This window comes from Zootoca vivipara, chromosome 2 (genome assembly GCF_963506605.1).
Source record: "Zootoca vivipara chromosome 2, rZooViv1.1, whole genome shotgun sequence".
NCBI classification, from domain to species: domain Eukaryota; kingdom Metazoa; phylum Chordata; class Lepidosauria; order Squamata; family Lacertidae; genus Zootoca; species Zootoca vivipara.
In genome coordinates, this window is record NC_083277.1 from 1,418,623 (window position 1) to 1,435,684 (window position 17,062).

Consider the following 17,062-nt stretch of genomic DNA (forward strand, 5'->3'; position numbering starts at 1 on the left):
CCAGCCCCAGAGGCACCCTTCACCTGGGGAGCTTGTAGCCAGGGCTGCTGCAACAAACAGCTGTGGAGAGGGCATCGGAGGAGGGAGAAAAGGAAAGAGGGACAGAGGCCAGTGTTGCCCATGGCTCCCCTGGCCATCATTCATCATTCAAGGCACCCATGGGTGCCACGGCACATGGGTTCAAAACGTCTGTCTTAGGCGATGGTGAGGGCCAGGCGCGCGCGCGGGAGAGCGAGAGAGCGAGAGAGCGAGAGAGCCCGGCTCCTTTGCAGGGCGAAAGTGAAAGTGCCAAAGCGCAGCGGGGGAGGGGAGGGAAAGAGGAAGCCGGGGGGGGGAGGGGGACCTGCTTCTATATCTGGCGACGCCGGACGGTCCCCTCTGGGTGGTGGTTCTGCAAAATGCAAAAAAGCAGCGACCAAACAGGAGCTCTGGCTCAAGCAACGGCAAGAATAGAGAGACGCGGGACTGGCGGGGTCGGGGGCCGGTTCTGGCCCGCTGAGCGCCTTGTGCGTCCTCAGCTGAGATTCCTGCATTGCAGCGGGTTGGTCTGGACGACCCCTAGGGGGTCCCTTCCAACTTCATAGTGGAGCAAATTTCTATGCGATTTTTTTTTGGGGGGGGAGGGTGTGTGTGGAAACCTCTCACCTGCGGCCCTCCAGGCCTCGCTGCCCGGTCCTCGGAACTCTGCTCAGACCACGCCCCTTCTCCCCAGGCCACGCCCCTCGCGGGCCCTGCTTTGCACCCCGAGAAGCCGGGATTGGGGGGGCAGAGAGGGTTGTGCCAGCCAGGGAACTATTATGTGGTCTAAGGATAAAACACAACCATTGCTCTGCCCGCTCACGGCCCTTCACAGACGCCCCGCCCCACCCAGCGCGCCCACCCCCCTCGCCTTGGGGCGCCCAGAGGCGCTTTCCTCCTGAAAAGAACCTCGACGGCTCCTCTCTGCCCGGCGACTGATGACGCGAAGGCGGGCGGCCTCCCCATTGGCTCCCCGCGGGACGGGGGATTTCTGGCTTCCCCCTTCCCACAGTGTGGGGCTGAGGTTGGGGGGCACAGTAGGTTCCCCTGGACGCGGCCAGAGCAGCAGTTGCAGCAGAGGAGATCCTTCTCTCCTAGGAATCCCCTCGAGGAGCTGGGATCCAGAGACAGCGACTCCTCTACCCCCTCTGGAGGAAGGAAGGGATCCCACTGCCCCCCACGCAAAAAAAAAAAATTAAAAAATCCCCAAAAACTACAGCGAAGGGATCCGCGAGAGCAGATCTCTCGCTAACTGGCTGCTGGGATTCGGAGGCCGGTCAGAGTTGGGGATCCATACTTGAGCGGCGCAGAAACGGAACGCGGGATCCCTTGCCAAGTGGATCCCAAGGAGCGCGGAGCGAGATCCAGAAACCTGCAAAGCGGATCCTTTCTCCTCCTCCTCCTCCTCGCCCAGCGGAGTCAGGATGCGGCCTCTCTGGGTGGCTTTGGCCGGGCTCTGCCTGGCGCTGAGTTACCTGCGAACAGGTAAGGCTGCCGAGAGATCCGTGGCTCGTTTGATGCGGAAGTTGCTGCCTCTCAGCCTGGCCGACCTCGCAGGGTTGTTGTTGTTGGGGGGGGTTGAAGGAGGGAGGGAAGACTCGGCCTTGAGAAAAAGGTGGGATGCAAATAACCAATCGATCGATCCGTTAACTCTTTCCCTGCCAGGGGCTTTCGTCGTCCACCTGCAGGAGGACTGCTTCCTCTCGGACGGAGGTCGCGCCCTCTGGTTCAACTGGACGGTGGCCTTCAATAAGATCCCCTTCATCTGCTTCGACGGACCCAGCGAGAGCTTCGTGCCCTGCGGCCTGGGCGCCTACAAGCCCTGGTACCAGCTGACCGCCCTCTTCTCGGACCACGTGAATGCCGTCCTGGGAGCGCAGATGAAGGAGGAGGCCCAGCGCTGCCAGGGGCAGGTCCACTCACTGTGGGGACCCTCAGCGCTCAGGCAGAGTGAGTGAGGGGCGCTGGGGCCACGGGCGGGGGGGGGGGTTGGGAGTTGCAGCCCCAAACACCTGGGTTGTATCTGGAGGACGAAGTGAAGGCAAGTGGTGTGGCAAGTGACATGGCAAATGGTGGCAAGTGAAATGGCAAGTGAAGGCAAGTGGTGTGGCAAGTGGTGTGGCACATGAAATGGCAAGTGAAGGCAGGTGACGTGGCAAGTGGTGTGGCTCATGAAATGGCAAGTGATGGCAAGTGATGTGGCAAATGGTGGCAAGGGGGTGGCAAGTGATGTGGCAAATGACATGGCAAGTGGTGTGGCATGTGACATGGCAAGTGAAAGCAAGTGGTGTGGCAAGTGATGGCAAGGGGCATGGCAAGTGGTGTGGCAAGTGAAGGCAATTGATGGCAAGTGGAGTGGCAAGTGGGGTGGCATGTGAAATGGCAAGTGGTCTGGCAAGTGGTGGCAAGTGGAATGGCAAGTGGTGTGGCAAGTGACATGGCAAGTGATGGCACAAATGGCGTGGCAAGTGATGGCAAGTGGCGTGGCAAGTGAAATGGCAATATGACCCCACTAGGAGGCATGCAGCTGAGCCAACCTTTGAAGGATCTAATACAGATTCTGATTTTGCACCCCCTCCTTTCCGCAGCTCCTCCAAAGGTCCGGGTATTCCCTGTCACCCCTCAGAACACCCCAGCGTCCATCATGTTGGCGTGTGTCGTGTGGGGCTTCTACCCCCAAGACGTGACCGTCACCTGGCTGTGGAATGGGGCCCTCCTGAAGAACGGGACAGGCCCGGCGGCAGTGGCCTCCAGCAATGGGGACTGGACCTACCAAACTCTGCGCACTCTCCCTGTGGACCCCCGGCAGGGAGGCACCTACACCTGCCTCGTGACCCACGCCAGCCTGAATGAGTCCCTCACCAAGGACTGGGGTGAGTGACAGCGGAGGCTGCTGGGCTGCTTCACGCAACACAGTGTTAAGATCCCCAAATGCTTCTGTGCATGTGCAGAATGTCTCTTCACCCGCCCCCTTCCAAGTGACCACAATGAGCCACCAACTAACTTGAGATATGGTGGAAAGGTCCAGCTGCGATTTCTGCCTTGCAGGGGGCTGGACTAGATGACCCTTGGGGGTACCTTCCAAGCCCACAAGCCTAGGATTCCATGATCTAGCTGAGCCTTGTCCACACAGACTGGCAGCACTGGCTCTCCTTCTGCACACCAAGCAGGGCAACATTTCGTCCTGATGTTTCAGGGACCTCGTTTAGTTATTCATGAAATTTATATGCCACTTTTTTTGGGGGGGGGGGACTCCAAGCAGTTAGTAAGAATCATAGAATCGTGGTGTTGGAAGTGACCCCAAGGGTCATCTAGTCCAACCCCCTGCAATGCAGGAATCTCAGCCAAAGCTTCCCTGCCTGAAGGGCATCCAACCTCTGCTTTAAAAACCCCAAGGAAGGAAAAATAGAACAAGAATTGCCGTAAAAACTTATAAATCCGTGATTGAAACACCCGCCCACATCTGCAGAAACAAGAATGCTTTTGTGCAGGCGCCTGATGTCAAGAGGAAGGGAGTTCCACAGGGTTCAGGAGCTGCCACAATGAAATATTGATTCCTTACGAAGTCAGGACAGGTTTTAGGTGGGTGGGTGGGTGGGGTGGTCAGGAAACCTCCTGTCCCGTAGGCGAGGAAGGCGACCTGCCTTTAACAGTCCCCCTGCCCTTTCTGTCTCACCCGCAGCACCAGGCCTGGCTCTGGACCTCCGGTGGAAAGTGGGGGTCTCGGCGGGCATGCTGGGGGTCGGAATCCTTCTCCTTGCCATGGGCACTGTCCTTTGGACGAGGAGAGTCCCCGAAGGTAAGGGCCAGAGGAGAACATGAGCTGGGGAATGGGGTTTTACTTTTTGCTGATTCCTTAACATTTACACACCGAAACCTCTGAGCTCGTCAGCTTGGGCCCCATTGATGGGTGGGCCCCTTCTTCCTCTGGGTGGGGACCATTCTCTTACTGACTCCCTCTTTTTCTCCCCACTTCCAGGCTACGCCCCCATTGATGGCAGCACCTACCCAGAAGGTAGGAGTCCCTTCCCTCCTTCCCTCCCTCCCGCTTAGTTAAACTACGGAACTCCCTGTCACAGGAAGCCAAGCCAACTTGGCAAGCCTTGCAACGTTCTTTGGCCTGATCCTGCAGGCTCCGCTCATGTTCTTAGGACAACAAATTCTGGCTGAGCATCGGGAGTAAATTTTAAAGGGTTAGGGCAGTTGCTTGGAGGGGAGAGGGTAGGGGTCTCCCTTCCAGCAAAGATCGAGTCCCCCACCCTCCAATTATTCCAAGGATCGGGTCCACTTGGGTCCCCCGCTTTCAGAGTCAGCACACAGGGGTCTCCCCCCCTCATTTCACCCTGTACAACAACAACCCTGCGAAGTAGGGTAGGCAGAGAGAAAGAGAGAGGGGGGAGGGAGAGAGGGAGAGAGAGAGAGAGGCTCCCCACCTGAGTGGGGATTTGAACCTTGGTCTCTCGCAGGTCCTAACCGCTACACAACCCTGTCTCCCACAACAACCCTGCAAGGGAGGACAATACAGCCAGATGTTTTACAAGGGTGCCTCCCAGATGTGATAGGAGGGGGGGTTGGCTTCGTACAGAGGCAGAACCACAAAGGGGGTTCCCCAAACAGAAAAAGCATTTACTCCCCCCCTCTTGCTGTGAACTTCTAAACTCCTATGCCCCCCGCCCCCACTTTCTGCAGGTCGCTAGCCTGACTCTGAATGACGCCTCTCCCCCCCGAACTCCTTTGCCTGCAATTTCATCCTGGATCCGTTGGGGAGACCCCAAACTATCAAAAGGGAAGCCACCCAGCCTGACCTTGCTGCTGCTTCAAAGACCCTCCGGAGACCCCCCACCCCACCCACCGGAAGCCCGATGAGTCTCCCCACACCCTGCCTCCTCCTCTGCTAATTTCTCTCATCCCCAAGTCACCACCTCCTCGTTTGCAGCAGCTAATTAGAACCACAGAACTGTGGAGCTGGAAGGGACCCCGGGAGGTCCTCTAGCCCAACCCCCCGCAATGCATTGTGCAAAGATGCCCCTCCTCTATTCCCCCCCGCCTGTCATCCGGTACAATCGAGCTGAGATTCTTGCCTCGCAAGGGGTTGGGCTAGATGACCGCTGGGGGTCCCTTCCAGCCACCTCTACAATTCTTTGATTCTGCGGGAGAGGGAGAGGAACTCTCTTTTTCTCTCCTTCTCTGGAGGTTTCTAAAGAGAGGTTGGGTGCACATTTGTATATTTACTTTTATTAAGACTTTTCATAAAAAGGCAAGGTCCTGGGTGCAGGATAGTCGGGTTCACCTTCCTGTGTGTGGGACAAGTTAAGATTTACCTGCGAAAGAGGACTTTGCACTCCCCCCGCTTTTCTTATTTGCTTTTGTTAAGCTGTGCTTCCTGCATTGCAGAGGGTTAGGCTAGATGGCCCCTGGGGGTCCTTTCCAACTCTACCCTTGCAAGGCAAGCCCCTTTCTCAAAGGACCTTCCGCCCTCCTCTTCCTAATCTGCCTGCCGTTGTGCGTTCTGGCTTCATTTTTTATAAGAAATTTGTTGACACAAAATAAAGGGCAAAATGCCTTCGGACGTGTCGTGGGGTCTCTCTCTGCCTTCAGGGTTCTTGCTGCCCAGTGCGGTCCACTCTGACTGGCAGCAGATTGCCTCCAGAATTCCAAGCAAGTTTATTCTTTCCGCAGCCACCAGGATTTGAACTCAGAACCTTGCGATGCTCTCACCCAGGTACCCCCAGATTCGGCCCTCCAGGTGTTTTGGGACTACAACTCCCATCACCCCTAGCTAACAGGACCAGTGGTCAAGGATAGTGGGAATTGTAGTCCCAAAACACCTGGAGGGCAGAGTTTGGGAATGCCTGCTCTAACCGCTCAGCTACGGAAGCCTTTCCCCCACCCTCCACCAACTGCTCTTAGGCATGCTGGTGCCTTTCCTAAGCAGAAGGTTTTTTGTTTGTTTGTTTTTAAAGGAGACCCAGAGCTGTTTTCAGAACCAAATCCAGCTTTTAAAATATTCTTTTTTTGGGGGGGGGGAGAAATGGTCCTTTGAGGCTGCTAAGCTCACAAGTACCGAGTGTGCGTTGCGGCCTGCGGGGGTCTGCTGTGATAGAGGCTCTGAACCCGAGGCCTTCGTTCTGCAGTGCAAGCAGGTGTCCTGCCCCTGAGCCACAGGGCTGCGTCCCTGCCGGACCCTCCGCCCTTCCAAGCAGGTGTCCAACACGGCTGCCTTTACAAATCATTGCAGAGTTAAACTGCAGTTTTCCACACTTTAACACAGCATTGGGGGTGGGGGTGGGGACACAAATAAAAAGGGACACATCTCCTGTGTTGTGTTATTATTGATCTGGCTATACCTCTCAGTTTCTGGCAGCAAAACACCCCTGGTCTTTTTGGAGTAGTAAGCACAGGGGGGGGGGGGAAATATCCAGTTCCTTGAGATCTAGCAACTTGAGATTTCCCAGAGTTTGCCAGAGGCCCAAGAGAGAAGGGGGTGAGGAGGGACCTTTGCTCAAAAACTCATACGGCAGATACCTGCCAGATACGAGGCAGGGCTAGGGGCTCCAACCGTCCAGGTAAGGCAAGGCTTTAAAGGTAGATACACCTAGGTCGCAGGTTCAAGCCCCTTAAGGAACAGCTGCATATTCCTGCATTGCACGGGGTTGGACTAGATGACTCTTGGGGTTCCCTTCCAGCTCTACGTTTTTTTTGCCTGAGGTCGGACGTAATGTCAGGCTCCTCTCTTAACGGGTTAAATAAATTACATTCCATATATTATTAAGAGCCAGCTGACATGGATGCTTTAGCTGATATTCCTGCATGGCAGGGGGTTGGACTAGAGGACCTCTGGAGTTCCCTTCCAGCCCTACAATTTTGTGATTTTGGGGTCTGCATGCCCACCCTGCCCTGCCTCACCTCCTAGTGGGGGGGGGAGAGAGAGAGAGAGAAAGAGAAAGAGAGAGAGGCTCCAGTCTTTCAAAGAGGCAAAAAAACTCCTTGATGAATTAAATTCCACAAAAGGGGGGGGGGAGAAAACAGCTGTAAAAAGGCCAGAGAGAAATGCCTGCTCTCAGCAGCAGCAACAGCAGCAGCAACAGCAGCAACCCCCTTGCCCCCACCATTGCAAGGCCCCCCATTCCTGCTCAGGGAGGGGGCACCCGTCCTTTGGGGGAGAAGAGGGGAAGCCAAAACAGAGGGGGTTGGGATGCCATCACGCTCCCCCACCCAGCCTTCTTTGGGGGCATCAGTCTTTTCTAGGTGGGAGGGGGCTAAGTGTGCCAGAAGCAGTGGAGGGGGGAGCAGTTTCAGCCATTTGGGCAACCCCCCCACCCCTTGCAAAGCGCTTTAAGCTCCTTCCTCTTCCTCGTCTTCCTCGGAGAGTCCCTGTGGCGGTGGGGGGCCATGCCGGTGCCCCCCTCTCCCCCCCGCTTAAACACTTGCTGTTAGCCCAACAGTCTTGTGGGGGGGGGGCTCAGCCCTCATTTCTGCTCCTTGGTGGGGGCATAGTACAGCTCGAGGGGCTTGCTCAGCTTCCAGTACTTCTCGTTCACCAGCTCCAGGGTGACGGATCCGTTCAGCGTCTGCAGGAAGGAAGGAGAGGAGGCGGCGTTGGGAGTGCAGAAGTAAGAGAAGCCTTTACCACAGACTGGGGGCTATCAGCTTGCAGTGAGGCAGGCCGTTTCCCTGCAGAAACATTTATTTTTTATTTTCTTTATTAAATCTGCATGTACTTGTAGATCTTAGGGGGGTTCACAACATAATAAGATAGACAAAATATAATTATCACGGACAATATGGAGAGATATAAAACATGGATTGTGGAATAATATGCAGTTGAAAAGGTTGACAAAAGGACCCATCGAGTCGGGAGATTCTGAGAAATATCTAAGTATTTCTCCATATAAGTCTGCCCCGTCCATCGACCACTTCGGCGGACGTCTGCGGCAAACCCGGAAGTCCCGGAACGGGTTACTTCCGGGTTTGCCGCTTGTGCATGTGCGCAGAGCAGCCCTTTGTCAAGAGTCCCTTTCGTCGAGCATCCCGGGATTCGAACTCAAAACAAGGTACCACTGTATAAGTTTTGTCTTGTTATAATTCCACAAATCAAATATTTTTAAAAAATAAAAGAAAAAGAGATTGGCAAAATATGAGATTCCCCCCCCATCAGCATTGGCAACCCGCCGGCGGCTGAATAGAAACTTGCTTAGGCAAACGTTCAGCCTCACCTAGAGCTTCTCGTATATATATATATATATCTCAATTTCACTAAGAGTTTTTGACATATGAAGCAATCAAAACCGAACTAGTCAAAAAAATGAATAAATAAATAAATGGAGTGAAAGACAAAAAGGAAAAAGATAGAAATAAACACAATAACCCCTTGCCTAGAGCTTCCTTTTCATTTTTGTCTTTTAACCTAATTCCTTTTTACACTTTTTGTGGACCTGGGACAACTCGGTGGGTAGAGCAAGAGACTCCTAATATCAGGGTTGTGGGTTTGAGTGCTGTGTTGGGCAAATGGCAGTGGGTTGGACTAGATGACCCTTGACAGTACAAACAATCTTTGCAGACCCCGTTGGAAGAGACCACAAGGGCCATCCAGTCCAACCCCCTGCCAAGCAGAAAACACCATCAAAGCATTCTTGATATATGCCTGTCAAGCCTCCGCTTAAAGACCTCCAAAGAAGGAGACTCCACTACACTTCTTGGCAGCAAATTCCACTGTTGAACAGCTCTTACTGTCAGGAAGTTCTTCCTAATGTTTAGGTGGAATCTTCTTTCTTGTAGCTTGAATCCATTGCTTCGTGTCCGCTTCTCTGGAGCAGCAGAAAACAACCTTTCTCCCTCCTCTATGACATCCTTTTATATATCATATCACCCCTTAACCTTCTCTTCTCCAGGCTAAACATAAGCCGTTCCTCATAAGGCATCGTTTCCAGGCCTTTGACCATTTTGGTTGCCCTCCTCTGGACACGTTCCAGCTTGTCAGTATCCTTCTTGAACTGTGGTGCCCAGAACTGGACACAGTACTCCAGGTGAGGTCTGACCAGAGCAGAATACAGTGGTACTATTACTTCCCTTGATCTAGATGCTATACTCCTATTGATGCAGCCCAGAATTGCATTGGCTTTTTTAGCTGCTGCATCACACTGCTGACTCATGTCAAGTTTGTGGTCTACCAAGACTCCTAGATCCTTTTCACATGTACTGCTCTCAAGCCAGGTGTCTCCCATCCTGTATTTGTGCCTTTCATTTTTTTTGCCCAAGTGTAGTACCTTACATTTCTCCTTGTTAAAATTCATCTTGTTTGCCTTGGCCCAGTTGTCTAATCTGTCTAATTCTCCTGGTGTGGGTTTGAATGATGTGCCATTTGATCTTTATCCCTGCAAACAGCTTAGAAGCCCTTTCAGCAAGCAAATGGTATACTGATTAACTGTTAGATATATTTCTATGTCCTTATTGCATCATATCAAATAAAGTAGCCCGTCTAGGAGAAGGAAAACCCTGATCCTGACCCCCAAGCTCTTCCCCCAGGGAAGCTCAGCCTGCCCAGCCAAACGCCAACCGGTTCTGTCTCCACTATGGGGCCTTGAACCCAGAACCAACCCCTTCTGCCTCCGCTCAGCCTGCGGGGTGCAGCACCCTTCATCCCTGGGGAGGGGGAGGCCCTCCCCGTCAATGTCATGCAACCCGCCCCCCCGCCGGCTGTTACCGTGAAGGCCCCCCCGGCAGTGGTGATGTAAATGGTGTACTGCTTCTCGCTGACGCCCTCCAGGGCGGGGGCTTCGGATCCGGCCCCCGGAGCCTCTTCTAAGGCAATACGCAGGGCCAGGTATTTGGAGAGGTGGTCCACCGTGGCGTTGGCCGTGGTCTTGACATACCTGGCGGGGAGGGGGAGGCAGAGTTAGAGGTGCGGGGAGGAAGTTGGGGGGTGGAGGGGGGGTCTTAGGACTTGGCGGTGATGCTGGAACGAGAGACTGGGCAGTCGACTGTCCCGCATTGTTTTGCTGGGACTCCTGCATCACAGGGGGTTGGACTGGATGACCTCTGGGGGTACCTTCCAGCTCAATGACAACCCGACAACCTTCCCTAGTGCTCAAGGTGGCTTCACACTGGGGCGCGAGCCCCCCTGGACGGGTCAGAAGGGTGCCCCCTGTCCCCCGCTCACCTGGTCTGGGCATAGGCTCCCTTCTCCACCAGGACTGGGTGGGGGCGGAAGACCAGCTCGATCTCGCTGCTGCTGGGCTCGGCGCCCGGCTCAGGGCTCCGGCGGTCCCCCTCGTGCGAGGTCTCCGGCTCGGCGCAGGACTCGTCCGAGGCCCGGGAGCGCTTGCAGCTCGGTCCGGCCTCGATCTGGCTGGGGGCCGAGGCATTGCTGAGGTGCGAGCGGCTGTCGCAGTTGTCTTCCGCCCCGCTGAAGGTGGTGTTGTCCGACTCTTGGGGGTGCTTCCGGGCCCGCTGCCCCCTGGAGGCGGGAGGAAAGAGGCAGGAGCGTCACCCTCCTCTGGATCGGCATAGCAAACCCACTTACCAAATAAAACTAGCAAAAGCTACGGCGGAACTCCCTGCTTCATGATTCCATTGTAAGTTATTATTATGTTCATTTCTATCCTGCCTCTTTCCCTGGCAGGGACTCAGGGCAGCTCAAACCCGAAGCAGCAAGAGCTAAAAAAAAGCATTGGGGTGAGAGAGCAGCCATTAAAAAACAATTAAGCACTAGCAGGATAAATATATGGTCTATTAAAAGATGGCAAAAGGACAACAAGGAAATAGCCGGACTGATTTCTCTTGCATATTATTAATTTTGCATTCTTATTTTATGTATTCCCCCCCCCCCCCAAGACTGGACTCAGAGCAGCTTACAGATAAGATAGAAACAGTGGGAAACGTCATAGAAAAGACAGTAGAGAAAAAGCTATTAAACACTCTTGTGTGTGTGTGTGTGTGTGAGTGAGTGAGAGAGAATAAGAATACAGGTAATTACAATCAAAACATCACCACATCAACCCGCTTACAATGCCTTTAAAGAAATCTATGAATTATTATTATTATTATTATTATTATTATTACTGCTGCTGCTGCTGCTGCTGCTACTGTTGTTAGCCTGTATTTCTGTATCTCAGGGGGTCAGACTAGATGAACTCTGGTGTGCCTTCCAAGTCTACCATCCCATGATTCTACATGTCTGAGTAATGGTAACAACAACAACAACAACAAACAAATTCTTTATTATTAGATTTCCTAAGCACCTCCTTTCACCACTAAATCCCAGGGAAAGTGGCCTCAGCCTAAAAATATCAAAATCAGGCAATTTATAGTCAGAAGCAGAGGGAATCGAGTTTCTTGGCAGAAAACACACCTAATAATCTTTCTTCCAGACACCCTGGGAATTGTTTTCTCTGGAGGATATACTTACGGTATGCATTTATGAACGTGAACAAAGAAATAATCTGCACGGCATCTTTTTTATAAAAAAGGGCAAGAAAAATCCCCTATGGAACTTGCTGAAATGTGTGTGTCTTTTGTTTTTAGTCTCTCCTTTGATAATATTATTATGTTGGCTTTACCCCATTTACTCCCTGCCACTGGTTTTTTTTATTCTTAATGAATGCGTCATACTATTGTAGGAAGACGACTTAAGAGACTTTTATTCATTAAGCAGCATATAGATCAGGCATCCCCAAACTTCGGCCCTCCAGATGTTTTGGCCTACAACTCCCATGATCCCTAGCTAACAGGACCAGTGGCCAGGGAAGATGGGAATTGTAGTCCAAAACATCTGGAGGGCCGAAGTTTGGGGATGCCTGATATAGATGAAATTAAATATACGCTCCATACCCCAATCTACTCTGCCATCCGCTTTGAAATTATTCCGGATGCCCGAAATGCTGAAATGTTTCTACGTGTTTATTTTATGGCGTTTTAATCGGAAACGTTTTTGCCATTCTGATGCCCTCCCTCTCCCCACCCTCTGGGGATTTCTTCCCTTTTGGAAGAAATAAATGGTAAATAAAATAAATAAACCAATAAACAAACTTGCAAATTTCATCCACTTCTGCCAAAAAAAGCAGGGGGAAGTTACAGCTGCTTTTGGATTCCTATAGAATCATGGAATCGTAGAGTTGGAAGGGACCCCAGGGGTCATCCACTCCAACCCCCTATAAAGCAGGAATCTCAACACACAGCGCCCTCCCCCCCAAAAAAAATCCAATTTGAAACCCGACTGGACCCTATTTAGCTTTGCAAATGGGCCAGTAGATTTTATAAAAGCAGACCTAATGTTGTCCCAAATAACAAAGTTGGCCCGGAAAGACCCAGAGGAGATCCAAAAGGGATCTGGCTGCTAATCTTGAGAGGGGAAAGAGAGGAGACGGATCTCTGTCGGGGTCAGGGCAGGAGACCCCACCCCCACCTGCGAGCCCCCGTACCTGTTCATAGCCTGCATCTTGAGCCCCTCCTCCATGCTGCTGCGCAGGGCCTGCTGGTTGTGCAGGCGGTTGAGCTTGGCCAGGACCCGGTCTTGGTGCGCTTCGTACTCGTCCCGGCTGGGGTAGATCTTGGAGATGAGGGCGTCAAAGTTCGGGTCGGGGCGCAGGGAGCGTTTGGAGACCAGCTTCTTGCGGCAGGTCGGACACTCTTTGTTCCTGCGGTAGAGGAAACCGGGAAACCGAACTCAAGGTGTGGGCCGAGTGCGAGGAAAGGGTTGCTTGGAATTTTTTTATTTAGAGAAAAGGTGCTCTGGAGGGCAGGACTTGAACCCATGGCTTTACAAGAAAGGGAATTTTAAAAGGATGTCATATAGAGGAGGGGAAAAGGTTGTTTTCTGCTGCTCCAGAGAAGCGGACACGGAGCAATGGATTCAAACTTCAAGAAAGAAGATTCCACCTAAACATTAGGAAGAACTACCTGACAGTAAGAGCTGTTTGGCAGTGGAATTTGCTACCAAGGAGTGTGGTGGAGCCTCCTTCTTTGGAGGTCTTTAAGCAGAGGCTTGACAGGCATATGTCAAGAACACTTTGATGGTGTTTCCTGCTTGGCAGGGGGTTGGACTGGATGGCCCTTGTGGTCTCTTCCAACTCTAGGATTCTATGACTCAACATCTGGAAAAAAGCTTTCTGGTGGCAAGAGCTGCCGCTTCCCACTTGGAGAGAAGTGCAACGGTCAGTCACAGATTTCGCACGAGGCACCCGTTTGTAGATGGGCCAAACACCTTGGGAGCAGCTCACTTGTGGGAATGTGGGACGGGCCTTTCCGGGACCTGCCTCTCTGCCAGCCCCCACCCCCGGGGCCCCACGCACCCGCTCCGCAGGGCCGTCACGATGCAGTCGGAGCAGAATCGGTGCAAGCACTCCTTGGTGGTCATGGTGTGCTTGAGCATGTCGAGGCAGATGGGGCACATCAGCTCGCTGTGGAGGCTTCGCGGGGAGACAGCAATCTCCGTCCCGTCCATTACGGCCTCCTGGAAAAGAGAGAGAGGAGAGCCCTTTTCTTCCTCGCTGAGCTTCCAGGGAACAAAATGGGAGCGTGGCCCGCCTTGCAGCGGGTTGAGCTAGATGGCCCCTGGGGATCCCTCCCAGCTCAACAATTCTGCAATTCTTTGGCCGCCTGTCAGCGATGCTTGAGCTGAGATCCCTGCGTTGCGGGGGGTTGGACTGGATGACCCCTGGGGTGTCCCCTGCCAACTCTACGATTCTGTGATTCCAGAAGCCCACCGGCACCAACCCCTTTTTTGCTGGAAAAGCTAGAGAATCTATTATTGTGAATCTATTCATTCCAAAGCATTTATAAACCGCTTAATTTAATGCTTCCAAAATCTCCAGGCAGCAAACAGCATGAAAACGATCGGCATGAGCGCAAAAATGCAACAGAGAATGAGTAAAAAAAAACAAAACCAGCAGTATGGAGAGAAATAAATAAAAACAAGTCAGGGAGTCTTGTCGATTTCCTACACACAAACACCCAGGACAGCGTACAACTTATTAAATGGTGTAGAAACTATTAAAGGTAAGAGTGAATACAACTTATCAGGAAGCACATTAGTGCACGATGCCCTGTGAATTGTGTTTTTTTCATAGAAAAGTACAAATAAACACCTAAAAGGAAACAAACTGTAGGCAATTAAAAAATAATAAATACAAAAACTCCCACCACCACGGCCACCTAATTTGTGGTCCCCTTAAATCTGGGACCTGAAGAGAGGGACTTAGAAGATATTCCCACTAGATCTGGATATTTGAGGGGTGGGAAAGAGAAAGAGAAAGGGGGCTCATCCCCCTGGCATCAGGCCTCCTCCTCCTCCTCCTCACCTGCGGCGTCCGGTGAAGTTCATACAGGCTGAGCTCCCAGGTCTTGCTGGCGCTCTGCACGTTGGCCGGCGTCGCCATGGCAGGCTGCAGGTTCGAGGCAGGAAAGAGAAACGCAGTTTAAATTCTCAGAGAACCCGAGGGTCATCTAGTCCAAACCCAGCACAGCGAGAACCCTGCCCAGCCCCAGCCCTTCTCCCAGGGGCCAACCGGGTGCCCCAAACGGGAAGAAGCCCAGAAGTGGAAGGGAGCTGAATGCAAAAGCAGCACCTTTTTTAAACTAGCGATGCAAGGAAGGGTTAAACATGGGGTGTTCGTGTGTGCAAAGCAGGGTTCTCCAATGGTGTGGTTCCCCCCCCCCCCGTCGCAAAGGGGCTTACCCCTAACCCCTTGGTACTCCGTACATGCTCAGAGGCACTGCTCCTTATCATTTAGGAAGTAGTTTTAATCTCTTGCTACTCCGACTTTTTGAAAGTCTCAGATTAGTGCTGTTATTCTTCTGTTTGATAGATCTCAGAGCTGTGGGTTCAAGCCCCACGTTGGGCAAAAAAACCCCCCTGCATTGCAAGGGGTTGCAATAAATGACCCTCAGAACTCCCTTCCAGCTATACCGTTCCATGATTCTAGGATGATGTTATTAATTTTTATGCAAAGCATTTTGCATCCTGAGCAAGTTTGCAGATGACACCAAATTGGGAGGGGTGGCTAATACCCCAGAGGACAGGATCACACTTCAAAATGACCTTAACAGATTAGAGAACTGGGCCAAAGCAAACAAGATGAATTTTAACAAGGAGAAATGTAAAGTACTACACTTGGGCAAAAAATAATAATGAAAGGCACAAATACAGGATGGGTGACACCTGGCTTGAGAGCAGTACATGTGAAAAGGATCTAGGAGTCTTGGTAGACCACAAACTTGACATGAGTCAACAGTGTGATGCAGCAGCTAAAAAAGCCAATGCAATTCTGGGCTGCATCAATAGGAGTATAGCATCTAGATCAAGGGAACTTCTGCTCCGGTCAGACCTCACCTGGAGTACTGTGTCCAGTTCTGGGCACCACAGTTCAAGAAGGATACTGACAAGCTGGAACATGTCCAGAGGAGGGCAACCAAAATGGTCAAAGGCCTGGAAACAATGCCTTATGAGGAACGGCTTAGGGAGCTGGGTAAGTTTAGCCTGGAGAAGAGAAGGTTAAGGGGTGATATGATAGCCATGTTCAAATATATAAAAGGATGTCATATGGAGGAGGGAGAAAGGTTGTTTTCTGCTGCTCCAGAGAAGCGGACACGGAGCAATGGCTTCAAACTACAAGAAAGAAGATTGCACCTCAACATTAGGAAGAACTTCCTGACAGTAAGAGCTGTTCGTCAGTGGAATTTGCTACCAAGGAGTGTGGTGGAGTCTCCTTCTTTGGAGGTCTTTAAGCAGAGGCTTGACAGGCATATGTCAAGAATGCTTTGATGGTGTTTCCTGCTTGGCAGGGGGTTGGACTGGATGGCCCTTGTGGTCTCTTCCAACTCTATGATTCTATGGTTTTGCTGCTGCCGTTCTTTCTACAGATCAAGCGGCAACGAACTCTTATGATACGTCTGTATAAAAGATCAGCGCGCGCACTCGGACTCTGCACGTGCTCAGGGGTAACCACCAACCCACCCCTCTCCCCCTTCCGTCAAACTTCACGACGCCTGGCTTCAAGCGGAGGAACGGGCGGGGGCGGATTCCGCGGGAAGATTCGGAGCTGCACTCTGCACGTGCTCAGAGACCCCCAGTCCTTTACCAAAGGGGGAAAAAAACAAATCAGCCCCGAATCTGAGCAGCGTTGCAGCCGATGGGCTCCGGGGCTGAAAGGAAGGCGCACTTGGCTCTCCACGGGGACGCCCCAAGGACCCCTCTGCTCCCGCTCCCATGGAGGGACTCCGGGGCTCCCTCTACCCCCCCCCACTCCAGGAGGGGGATTCCCCCTACCTGCTGGGATCCCCGGGATCCCCGTAGGCGCCTCTCCGTCTCCTGCTTCTTCCTCCTCCTTCTCCTCCTTCTGGGGAGGCGGGAGAGGGTGGGAACCTCCGAGGTCGCGTCACTTCCTCTCCCCGCCCCTCTCTGACGTCACAGAGCACAAAAGAGAGAAGGGGTTCTCCCCACCCACCGCCCCGCCTCCCCCGGGCAGGCAGGCAGGTGGCTTGCTCGTCCGGTGGAGGCCGGGAGCTGCACCGGTGGGATGGCTGGCTGGTGGGGGGGGAATCGAGGCCAGAAGAGAGGAAGGAGGGCCCACACCCTTCCCCCCCCCACTTCAATGGGGCCGGCCCCCCAACCCCAAGACAGCTTTCCCGGGTCGACAGCAGCCTGCGCCGGTGATGGATCCGTCCCGGATCACTTTGGGCAGATTTTAAGCGACCCCTTTCATTGAATCGCAGAATTGTGAAGTTGGAAGGGTTCCCCAGGTGTCATCCAGTCCAACCCACCGCGACGCAATCTCCTTCTGCGGCTCGCCAGAAATATTTACATGACCGGCGAAAAGGATGAAGAAGCCTTGAACATAACCAAAAGCAGAAGATATGCGAAGATCTCCGCCTGGACATCGTTATTACTTCTGTGCTTGCGATTTATTTAGGAAAACTCATAAACCTCTTGACTGCTGAAAACCTCAAAGCGGTTTACAGGAAAAGTCCGTAAGATTATCAATTTTAAAGCACGTATTCTTTATTGGAAAATAAAAAGTACGTAATTACAATCTTGCACAGCGTCAGA

At 52.6% G+C, this 17,062-nt stretch overlaps 2 protein-coding genes across 2 annotated transcripts; one reads left to right on the forward strand and one right to left on the reverse strand.

Moving 5' to 3' along the window:
- The first annotated feature begins 822 nt into the window (after positions 1–822).
- LOC118081366 (class II histocompatibility antigen, M beta 1 chain) lies at positions 823–5,585 on the forward strand. The gene is made up of 6 exons (XM_035107857.2): positions 823–1,503; positions 1,684–1,968; positions 2,607–2,891; positions 3,701–3,817; positions 3,998–4,033; positions 4,708–5,585. The coding sequence occupies exons 1-6, from the start codon at positions 1,443–1,445 to the stop codon at positions 4,713–4,715; spliced, it is 792 nt and encodes a 263-aa protein (XP_034963748.1). The 5' UTR covers positions 823–1,442; the 3' UTR covers positions 4,716–5,585.
- Positions 5,586–6,296: 711 nt separating this feature from the next.
- Positions 6,297–16,351, reverse strand: RING1 (ring finger protein 1). The gene is made up of 7 exons (XM_035107829.2): positions 16,283–16,351; positions 14,316–14,399; positions 13,308–13,468; positions 12,438–12,653; positions 10,178–10,474; positions 9,722–9,890; positions 6,297–7,589 (listed from the first exon to the last, which is right to left on the reverse strand). Exons 2-7 carry the CDS (start codon positions 14,391–14,393, stop codon positions 7,488–7,490), a joined length of 1,023 nt encoding a protein of 340 aa, XP_034963720.1. The 5' UTR covers positions 14,394–14,399; positions 16,283–16,351; the 3' UTR covers positions 6,297–7,487.
- Between the last annotated feature and the right edge of the window lie 711 nt (positions 16,352–17,062).

Excerpts from the sequence above, each read along its gene's own strand:
- LOC118081366 (XM_035107857.2), top strand. The coding sequence starts at position 1,443 with ATGCGGCCTCTCTGGGTGGCTTTGGCCGGGCTCTGCCTGGCGCTGAGT. Across the intron at positions 2,892-3,700 it reads GTCCCTCACCAAGGACTGGG|CACCAGGCCTGGCTCTGGAC; the intron begins GTGAGTGACAGC and ends TCTCACCCGCAG. Across the intron at positions 3,818-3,997 it reads GACGAGGAGAGTCCCCGAAG|GCTACGCCCCCATTGATGGC; the intron begins GTAAGGGCCAGA and ends CCCCACTTCCAG.
- RING1 (XM_035107829.2), bottom strand. The coding sequence starts at position 14,393 with ATGGCGACGCCGGCCAACGTGCAGAGCGCCAGCAAGACCTGGGAGCTC. Across the intron at positions 13,469-14,315 it reads AACTTCACCGGACGCCGCAG|GAGGCCGTAATGGACGGGAC; the intron begins GTGAGGAGGAGG and ends TCTCTTTTCCAG. Across the intron at positions 9,891-10,177 it reads GGAGCCTATGCCCAGACCAG|GTATGTCAAGACCACGGCCA; the intron begins GTGAGCGGGGGA and ends CCTCCCCGCCAG.